The following is an 11,274-nucleotide window of genomic DNA, read 5'->3' as shown; positions in this document are numbered from 1 at the left end:
GCCCTGAAAAACAGAATCATTTATTTTTCTTATGGATGGAAGCAGCTGTGAGCTGCTCTGAAATTCCACAAGCAATCCCACAAAAAAACAATACTTTTTACTTGTCAGATTAATAATAGAAAGCATTGGTTTCCGTAATTTGAAAAACGTATTGAGCTGGATTACAATATATTGCAACATTTGTGTTTAGGGAAAATGAAGGGTTGAACCATAACCCAGACACCCACATGCTGGGCATATCTGCTTCTACCTGCAAGAATATTAAACCACCACCCAATTCATCACTGACAACACAGGTTACATCCACAATCGTTGGCATTCAGTATGTGACTGCCCGCAGACGACTCTCCCAGTTCTTTATGTCCTTGAGTTACGCTTACTGCCTTCAGGCTTTACATTTTCTGACCTTTCAGCCTTTGCCATAAGTTCCTGGGATCCTCTGAAGGTCTGGGAAAGCTTTCAAGTGCTTCTCCTATACGTGTAAGCACATCCTGAAATAAAAAAGGAACATGAAAATTACCTGGTTTTGTATCCCTGACATTTCTCGTGTCCTGTATTGCAGGCCTACCATTGGCAGCTATATCCAGTCTCTAAAAAGCAAATAGGCAGGCAGTTTTGCTGGACTTTTAAAGTATCCTGCTTAAAAACTTTGTCAAACAGTGCAGTCAGTTATCTGCCCCATAAAGTAGGTTTATTCCCTAAGGAGGGGAAGGAAAAAGCAGTTGGCCATTTCGAGGAAGCTGGGAGAAAAGAAGTGAAGCCTCACTTGAGACCGAAGTTCTCACATCTTAGGTACCGAGTAAATGGGAGTCAAAAATCAGGAGACTGGCATTATTAGGTTAAAAAAAAGAATAGGTGGTAGAATGCACAAATTCTCACCCTGCTCACAAACATAGCAAGATCTTGGGGCTTCCAAGAGAACGATTATTCACTGCTCAGAAACAACCTGCTTTCAATCTGACTCCCTTCCAAAAAGAAGATAGTTCTTCCTTCAGGAAGATCATCCTGAGGAACAGCCACAGAAGACCCAAGGAGTTCCCTAAGTTTCAGCTCACAGTGCCTACTGTCTATTCCAGAAGTATTTCCTAACAATAAAGCTTGCATCTTTTTGACAGGAGACGCAGACAGTTCTTCCAAGGCATCTCCATGTATCTGAGAGGCCTCAGCCTCCACAACGTGCTGCAGCATCCTATTCTGAAACCCCTACACCAAAGGATGAGTAAGGAGGACTAGTATGGCCATAGTTACCTACTACCACATCATTTTGTTATTTACCATTTTGTCTTGGACAGCCCAACAGAAAACAAACTGTGGAAAAATAATCAAGATGTACCGCAAAACAATTCTAGGACATCCTGGTAAAGACCTTCATCTTACATAAACCAGGCAAGCTCAAATAATCTGATTAGTATGTTAGTCTCAAGCATTTTGTTAAAGATATGGAGCCAAATTCTATTTTGACTTGCACTGCATTCAGGTCAATCTCATCTCCTTGCCATAAATCAGGGGAAATCTCACAGATCCTTCAGTTACAGTATGTATAAAAGGTACCACAATTTTGTTTATAAACAACATTTGCTTACTCTGGAGTAAATATGTTCTTCCAATTTCTCTTGGACTAGAGCACTTTCCATTAGCATCTTCTTCCGTCTGAGAAAGGCAATCTTGGCTAGCTCTGCTTGCTTCTTCTGACAGTCAGGGCACACTGAAGGTTCATGGAGCTGAGCTTCTGTCACCTGAAAGATGAGACTTCACTGCAATGAGCAATGTCTGTCCCAGCAAGAGGGCCACTCCATTAAGAACAAGCAATAAGAATACAGATACTGTCTGCAGACAAAGATTTGCTTTTGTTGGCAGTTTTAAATTATTTCATAATCTTCAGCACAGTATCATCTTCATGAGCCTGTCTGAATGTTTTCACACTAAATATATTTGCTTTTCCCCAGGTATTGTCCCTTCCAGCACTGATAACTTAGTCCTTGTATTTCAGAACCACAGCACTGATGTGTAACATGCTAATTCTTCTCATAAGAAGCAAAGTTTCCCTGATGCTTGAGGTTGCATAGACATTTCCAACTTCTTCCAGATACTATAAGAGTCAAAAAAAATGAAGTCATGTTATTGCCAAGCAACACATCAGTGACCAGCCAAAACCAACTGTGAGGATACAATAATACTGGTAAAAAAAAGTTTTAATAAGCATAACTCATTTGACCCTGGGTGGATGCTCAGTAGAAATTACTATTTTTGCCAATGTAAATCTATACATATTTCGCTAGTGCTAAATACATTTAGAGCACCATCAGCTGTTAGTTACTCTGGCTTAATGAGTACCTGATGCTCCAGAAGCCAGCCTGTGCATGCTACCCAGTCTTACACAACAGCAAATACTCTAATTCCTGAAGGCTCAATTAAGTTAAATTAACACATTTTACCCCGCATTTCAAATACCTGATCATCACAACTCAGTAATGGCAATTGTTAATCAGATAACTGCTTGTCTGTAATGAGACTATAGCAACAGCAGTGTTCCTGTGCTGACAGTATACAAAAGGCCTTAAATACCAAATTATAAGAGGTTATAATTATCTCTACAAATTCTAAGAGGTAAATAAACTCTGAAGCAATGAGTTCAAATATCTACATGCAGCTCTGAGTCAGAATACAAACAAAATTCTACAGTTTTCTCTGTAAAGTAAACAATACACTTATTAATTCATACATTAGTTTATCCACCATGAAATCTGAAGCATATTTAATATCATTACACAAATCTCGATATCAATAATTTTATCTCATTTAATTTACAGAGATTCCACCTGGCTACACAAACACAATAAGTTGCTACAAAAACAGTGGAATCAATCCTAGAAAGTCACATCTAAAGTCTGTCATCTTCCTTGATTTCTTCTCCTCTGCATGAAAATGTTATTATGTGGAGGTAAAGACAGAAGCAAATAGGCACAGCAGTCACAGTTACTCTTCTTAGAAAATGTATTACCATACTTGTAAGACAAATAAAGAGGCAGTAAAAATTCTACAAGATTTGGATGGTGGGTGGGTTAACATTTATACAATAGAAGAATGCAGTTGCAGACTGCTGAAATTTCAAAACAATTTAATCAAACAGGAAGCCTGAAATAATCATCATGTCAGAACCAACTTTAAAAGTATTACTCCCTGCTCACCTGGCAGAGGCTTTGCAGAAGAAAATGTTATCACTATTACTATGCTATATGGCAATAAATTAAAGCCAGCAAACATGATAGAGATAAAACAAAATAAATGACTAACTACTATTTAAAGCTCATTTTTTGTTTAATCAGAAATACCTCCCCAGCTGCAGACATTCTGTACCAATTTCAAACAAAGCACAGACATTCGCCAAGGCCCAGATTTATGGGTAAAGGCATCTGTAGGCAATGGTCAGTGCTCAAATCTACATAACCCCATATGCAAGCACATATCCATCTGCAAGCACAAAGCAAGAATCACCACCCAAAAAAATACCAGTCTAGAGACTTAGAAGCAGAGCCGAAGGGAAGAGCTGTGGTAGGAAAGAACACTAGGCTGATGCATAAGAAAAGCACTGGGAATTGCATAAAGATGATCCAGAGGCTTCTTAATAAAGGAACGGATGTAAACAAGATACTACAGGACATGCTTTAGTTCTTAATTTTACCTAATGTCTAAGACAGCTGGGAGCAGGGGGAAAGGTTCTGCTTTTGGAATACTTTTAATACTGTAGTCACAAAGCCTCCATAATAAAATAAAATGCTGAATACTTCTATAAATAACAGGTGCAAACATAAATCTTTATAAAATATTGTGTGGTGATAAAATAATGATTTGATTATTTGCCAGCAACAGTTCTGCAGTAGTGTCTAACAAGAACATGAAAAAGGTAAATCTGGAGATACCAAGCGAAATATCTCTTTCAGAGATGCCTGAGAGCAGCGTCATTAAGGTCTGTCTGATTTGATCCTTATATTACAGGGTTTGGTGGTTTTTTTTGCTTCTAGTGGTTCTCCAAAAAGCATAGGCAAAATCTACACTTTTTCCTTCCTTGCAGTACCTGTTTAACAGTCTCTCTGATATTTTTCAGGCGGATTCTATTCGTCAGCTGATCAGGAACGATGCAGTTCAAATCACTTGTCTCCCGTTTCTTTGCTGTGAATCCAGGCTGCAGCTTTCCTGACTTGCCACCGTCTGCCTGCTTAGAGCGCAGCTGCTGACGCATCTTGCTTATCTTAATGGTGCAAAAAGACCGAAGAGCATCCAGTTCTCCATCTAATAATTCAGTAGTTTCTGTCAGGCATAAATCAAGATAACAAAAGTGTCAATTACTATATCAGGGAAAGAGAAGAAATACTATATCTGTGTGACCTCATAATATATTTAGCAGAAAAACAAACCAAATGTCAAGCCTAGAGGCAATGATTGTAATAAGAGCAGTGCAGAATTTTTTTAAAATATGGATGATAACTGTAGCAACTCGCACAATTAACGTCTCTACAAATAGTCTCCAAAGAGCGAAGAGGATAAGAACCCTAAAGAATGAGGCTACTTAATGATACAGCACAAATATGTTAGTAAAGCAAGTACTTAAATACTATGACATTAAATAAACTGAGTTTCAATGACTGTCTGGTACAGATTTAGCTTCTTCCTGCCTGAAACTGCAACTTGCTAAAACAAAATGAATTAACATTTAAAGAGAGCTACTCATTTAGTACCTCTAAGGAGCAATTCGTAAGACACTGAACAATTAGAGGCAGAGTCTATTTCTAACTCTGGAGAACACCTCAAATATATTCTACAACCTACAGAGCTTCAATTATAATTACCTAAATACTGTATACGAGCTTGTTTAAACAATATCTTTCATTCTTTTATCCTCTCTTATCCTTCCCAGCGGCAAGAAATAATAAATAAAAACTGAGAGATTATACTTCAGATGGGCAGGTAAGGATGGATTTGCAACTTCATTCAACACTTAGTGGGAGATTTTCCACAGGCTTAAACACAACCAATCAATATGGACTAGCTAACATGAGTCACTGTGTTACAATTTCAGTATTTCACTAGCATCAGCTTATAATGATGCTGTATAGTACTACATGACCTTAAGGCACCCTGCTGTTTTCAACTACATAAAGAGGGGAGAGTACCTCTCTACTTTTATTGCACAGATTTCTCTTCTCTGTTACTACTGAAGCCAAACTAAACACTTTAATGTGTGTAATTAAAGAAGAAATGAAGAGGAGACAAAACATTCAAGTAAGCATTACTGGAAGACTCAGGAATACCTTTGCACTCCGCTAACGTTACCGCAGTTCCCTCCTCCAGGTTCTGCTTCCACAGTCAAAAAAGGTCAGAGATCTAATAATGACTGCACAGGTAAGGTATGGTCACTTTGTTTTAACCCAAAGCATTCAGAAACAAATTATACTGCCCATTTATCTAGAAAGTAGGATTATATCATCCAAATAGTCCCTCCATATTGTCTGTTTCACTTGTTTTCAGTGATTAAATTCAGTTCTACATTTTCTAGACAGGCACTGCATATTCCAGGGTGTCTGACACTGGCATTCCAGTCCTGTGGGGTACCCTGCCATAACCACCACACAAATCCCCAAAACACCGAACAATATGAATGTGAAACTTTGCCTAAATATGCTGCAGTGAGTTTAGTCTCAAGTACACAAGATAGAGCTGTGGAATTTTGCAAGGGAACCAAGTATCTCTTCAGAAATGCAGCTGATCTGCGTAACAGATGAGTGGATCTACAATTAAGACTAAGCCAAGCAGGAATCAATGAGCTTTGCTTTATGGACAACAAGGAAAGTACGTGATTTAAGTGCAACCACCATTGTTCAGAATCAGTTATCAAAGCAATTTATTCCTCCTTAGAAGACGACGTATTAAACTGAATAAAGACATAGTGATGCTTTATAGACAGAGGAATAACAATTAACAATATTTTAGAATCCAATTTAACAAAAGATTTCTCTTGGGTAGGATCATGACCCAGTCATCAGGCCATTTTTCCTTACAATTGCAATGTAGAATCCCTGTAAAACAGTGTCAATCATGTGTCACTACTGGGTTTAATCACACTAATAAAATAGTGGCATTTTCATCTATGCTGCACATAGAATGAGTAAAAAGATTTAAAAGTTACTATTGAGGGAGGAAAAAAATCCTAGAACAAAGCATTTACATATCCTAAGTTGAGTATTCAAATGCTTAAGTAAAACACATGGGGTCTGTTGAACATTTAGTGACAATTTAATACCAGTCTAATTAATTCACGGAAGTTTCTCCTGAAATACAGAAGAGCATTTTAATTAAAAATTGGTTTCTAATAGCGCATGAATTGTGTGCTGCCATATGCCCACCCATTTGCACCTACAGACATCAGAAGAAACGCTGAAGACAACAGCAGTTTTTAAACCTGACTGCACAACCCATTTCAAAAAGTTACTAATTTAATATTAATTCATGTTTAGCAGTAAATAAGCTCAGACAGAATAAAATTATCGAGGACTATCATTTTACTGAAACAAGAACAAAAAAATGGTAAGTCAGCATGCAGTTAAATTCTGAAAAATCTAGTATTTTAACTGCCCGTTAACTATTTACACTTTCACTTTTTCTTCTAGGTATATGAGGTTCACTTGTCCTTCAGCTGGAAGAAAAAAGATGCACACAAGAGATCTATGCACTTGCTTTGGTAGTTGGTTTTATTTCTTGTGTCTTTTATCTATTCCCTCCTTTCCATCTTTGAACTAGACATGCTCGAATGCTCTGTCTCCGTTTGTGGTGACAGACTTAAATGTCACCGCATGTCTGTCTGCAGAGAGTCCCTGCCAGTGCCAATTACCGTTCCAGAAGTACATTTTTGCTGACGCTTGGTTGCCCCGAATCCCGCATTCCCACCCCCTCTTCGCTGGAGAGGATTGAGGCAGGAACAGGTGACAAGAAGAGCAAAACCAGACACCAGAACAGACACCAAGTCAGAGCAGTAAGGTCACAGCACAGAATATTTGCAAAGTAAAGCACAACAAACTGCACCAAGAAGCTGCTCGGATGACAGAAGCACTCAGTGTGTACCAACAGAGATTAGCTAATCTCTGTGTCTACATTCTAAACCCTGCTGTGTGGTTTATAACTAAGTGACCTACATAGATTTTGCTTTCTGTATGCAACCGTATCTTTAAGTATGACATTTTAAATCTACATGAGTGCAGGGAGAAGAATAAAGGAAAATCTTTATTGAGGTTCCTTTTCCTTTGATGTCCAACTTTGATTTGAAAGGAAATCAGGCAGGCATTTTGTTTTTACTACGCTCTACAAATACTCTATTTTAAGAAGAAAAATACGTAAACCAGTCAAAGGTGACATAACTGTGAAAGGCAGTAACTGATAACTACTCCTCAGAAAGATTTTAACTTTGCATCTCAAGATAACATTTTCATAATTATCTAAATAGCATTTGTACAACTGAGTTCGGCAGCTCAGAGTAACACGCTGACAGCCAGATTCATGCACGTAACACAGAACTGATACAAACGGTCTGAAATATCAAGTTTGTTGGGTTTTTTTTAACAAATAGGAATTTAAAGCAACTAAAGTTCCTCCAGGATGCTGAAGGATACCCGCAGTTTCCGCCAACATTAGTGAGATGGGACAATAGTAAGAATCTTGCAGAATCCACGTCTTCTGGAAGAAACTAATTCTTTCCCAGTTCCATAAAGGCATTAATGAACTTGAACTTTCTTTACAAGCAGGGGTTTCCATTTAGATGTTGCTGGTTGAGATTTCCCCATCTAGTGCACATTATCCCTACTTTATTTTACTGCAGAATCAGAAGCGAAGTCTGGAATCTCAGGGCCTAACTAGGTCTGCAGGAATCCCACAATGTGCACATTTATCAAGCAATAAACTTTGGTGTTGAAAAGCTCAGAAATACGAAAGAGACGCAGTATAGACTACTGAATACCTGCTTCCTTCTCCAAACATAACGGGGATGTTTTCTCAATTCTTATAAATAGACTATTACTACTACTGTTTGGTAAGTCAATAATTAAATGCTTGGACATAACAAAATTTGTGAACAAAATGAATATAAACTAGATCTACTCAAAAATACTCTGGACAAGCTGGGAAAAAATCTGATACAGAAAAATAAGCACTTTTACTTCCCTCAGGGCACACATATCTAAACACACATATTTGCTAGAGCCTTTCACCTTAACACCACAAACCACAAGTATTTGTTTGCCTGTATCTATACTGGCCTTTTTTACTTTTAGATTTCCCATGGTTGACACCACTATCATAACAACAATAATGGTTAAATCGGTAATATTGACTGAACTGTATTTCAGCCACAAACCTGCCTGATGCTGCTCAAACATTCCTATGCCTCTAGATAATACACATTAGGAGTAACAGCTCTCTCACTTTTGCCAGCTGTAGCGCAGTGGACACACTGCAGAAAAATAAATGAGCAAAGCATTTAATGTAGACACAACCACAAACAAAGGTGAGAGTAAACTTCTGCACCCAGTACAACTCAGAAGTGGTAAACAGTCGCACTTCAATTTTCAGATACATCCAAGTTGAAGAACTGCAGTTTCTTGTAGTAAATTTTAAAGCTAATAGTCTTTGGAATAACCTATTATATATTATTAACATACAGAATTGAGGACTTAGTCATTTTGTGTTGCACTTGTCTAGCTAGTTGCTACAACAGTTGGGTAGAAGGTCAGAGAAGAGGAGGACTGAAGGACAACTATGACACAAACTCCTCACTTCTCTTGAGGCCAACATCTAGGCTTGTCTTCTTTCAGCCCACAAACAAAAATATAAAAAATAAGCATCGCATTCCAGGACATTACCATATGCCAACCAGGATTTCCACACACCGCTCTCCCCATCCACATTTAACCCTATCAGTAGCAAGATAATAAAAATAATTTGGTTTATTACCTGAAGACAAAAATCAAAAGTACCATGCATGCTCAGTGCATACATCATTCATTCTGCTGAATTTACTGAGAGGCCTAACTGTGCAGCAATCTAGTTCTAGGTGAGCTCATCTTCTATTGTATTTAAAAAAGAAAAAAAGCCCCCAGTTGATAAAGTAAGAGGTTTGGGGGCTACCAAGTCCTGAATTATTAAGTCAAAGAAAAGCAGACATTTACAGATGTCAGCATACAACAGCTGCTGTGTTTATTTTGTTTATATGTTAATATTCTGCAATAAAAAAATGTAGTACATAGCTAAGTATGATTGACACTGATGAATTCAGGGAGAACTTGTCAATGCCATGACATTGTACTGTGTTTGCATGAAAGCAGCAAAAGCCTGAACCTTATTTTGTGCTCTTCACATTGTTAGAGCTTTTCCAACTGCTACCAATGTCCCTGAGAAGTGCTTTGCTGCTACCATGACAAGTTCTAGGACAGCAGACAGAATACAACACATCACTGCATAAACCAGCACAAGCTCATGAAACAGAACTAGTTACTCCAAGTCCATAAACCAAAGGCAGAATTTTCCTTTGCGCAGGGAAATTAAGAGGATAAAACCTTACCAAGTGTAACATTCCAGGGAAATCTCTGCAGTGATGGAAAACCTCCTCAATGTTCTACTGGTGTTTATAATTCATTCAATGAATCTGAACTCATCAGTTTTTTTCCAATTTCTCTATGAATCAAATGGTCACAAGATTCTCATGTATTTTAGGCAGACTATCTCGGAGGAGCTTGCCAGGAGAAGCCTCTACTATAGATGAGATGATCTACATTGACTGTCTTCTCACTTGACTACATGGCAGTCTTGGAAAACCAGTAATAGAAAGATAAATGCTGAAGATGAGTCAGGAACTCATAACATTGACTCATCACTGCCGTGAATGAGCTATGCAATTAAGAATAGCCTAAAAAATTATCTCGGGTCATGTTTTCCTACAATATATGGACAGTTTGAGAATGCTTGTATGCAAATGCAATGTCATGAAGTACCTAGGCAGGAGGATCTCCCTGGATAACCAGTCTTACAGGTAAGCTGCAAAACTCCAGAGTTTGTTCACTTTTCATGTGCATACAGACTGAGGAAGATGCCCCTTCTGCTTCAATTATTTTTTGCTCAACTACAGTTTTCTTGCTCTTTTTTAATTAAAAATAGTATCTCTGACCCACTTTTTTGAAAGACTCAAGTAGGACTTGCATCCCACCATCTGCTCTCAACAGTTGCTTGCATAACCAGCACATGCAAACAGGATCCTTCCTTCCTCCTTCCTCCTCCCTACACATCATTGCCTTGGTTAAAGCTGCTTCATTGTTCTTGCCAAAATCTGCGCCCTGCTGCCTCCCTCAGGAACTAAAACATGGCAAATAAGTAATTCAGTAATTAATACAACTGATTAACAAGGGAAAAAACATTTTAGACAAATTCTGAAGTCATATTTACTTTGGAGAGGGGGAAAAACAAAAACCAAAAAACCTCCACCACACTCCTAGTACGTGTCCAGCTGGAGAAAACAAGAGAAAAACTAAACAGTTCAGCTAAATTTATGATGTGGATATATTTTTAATGTATTTATACAGATCTTGTGATAATGCATCACTAGGATAATGTCACTATGTCAAAAAAAAACAAAGCCACGTGTGTTATGGGAAACAAGCTGCTTTCCAAGAAAGCATAAAAGAGGAGCTTCATACTTAATTACCTGGCTAATTAAGTAAGGCTAATTATCTGTCTTAAGCTGTATATAAAATTTAAGCCTAGTTAAATGTTTACATCACCTTTCCAAAGAAGCCAGAATTATAATGTCTACTAGAGTTACCAAACTCACCAGCATGAGTTTTGATGAGAGATTTTTCTCGCTTAATGTCAGCTGCTGGATTTTTTGGATCAATCCCTTTTCCCATGACATCCTTTTCTATGGCTGCAGAAACCGCTACTTCCAGCTGCTCATCTACATGGAAAAAAGGCATCTCAGAACACACATGGTAAAGAAAGCAGGAGTGCAGAAAAACAAAGCGGGAGGCAAATGATCCTCCACTTGAACGAGAGTTTTCTCTGTAGATGGAAGAAAAACCCCAAGCCATAGGACTATACAAATATCTGTGATTTCCAGGTAAAATTCTGAGCAAGCTTCTGTCCCACAAAGTATCTTGCAGTGCTCGTTTCTAATCACTCCACCGAAAGACAATACAGGATACCTTGAGAAAAACAGTGACTACTGCTTAGAGTTTGTTG

The 11,274-nt window shown here is 38.1% G+C and overlaps 1 protein-coding gene across 1 annotated transcript; it reads right to left on the bottom strand.

The window, feature by feature from the left end:
• Positions 1-214: 214 nt before the first annotated feature.
• On the bottom strand, positions 215-10,976 carry LOC308045549 (uncharacterized protein C8orf48). The gene is made up of 4 exons (XM_080352876.1): positions 10,868-10,976; positions 4,076-4,308; positions 1,584-1,736; positions 215-491 (listed from the first exon to the last, which is right to left on the bottom strand). Exons 1-4 carry the CDS (start codon positions 10,941-10,943, stop codon positions 393-395), a joined length of 561 nt encoding a protein of 186 aa, XP_080209002.1. The 5' UTR covers positions 10,944-10,976; the 3' UTR covers positions 215-392.
• Positions 10,977-11,274: the final 298 nt, after the last annotated feature.

Source organism: Nesoenas mayeri, assembly GCF_963082525.1.
Source record: "Nesoenas mayeri genome assembly, chromosome: 13".
NCBI classification, from domain to species: Eukaryota; Metazoa; Chordata; class Aves; order Columbiformes; family Columbidae; genus Nesoenas; species Nesoenas mayeri.
This window is presented reverse-complemented; position numbering and strand designations above follow the sequence as displayed.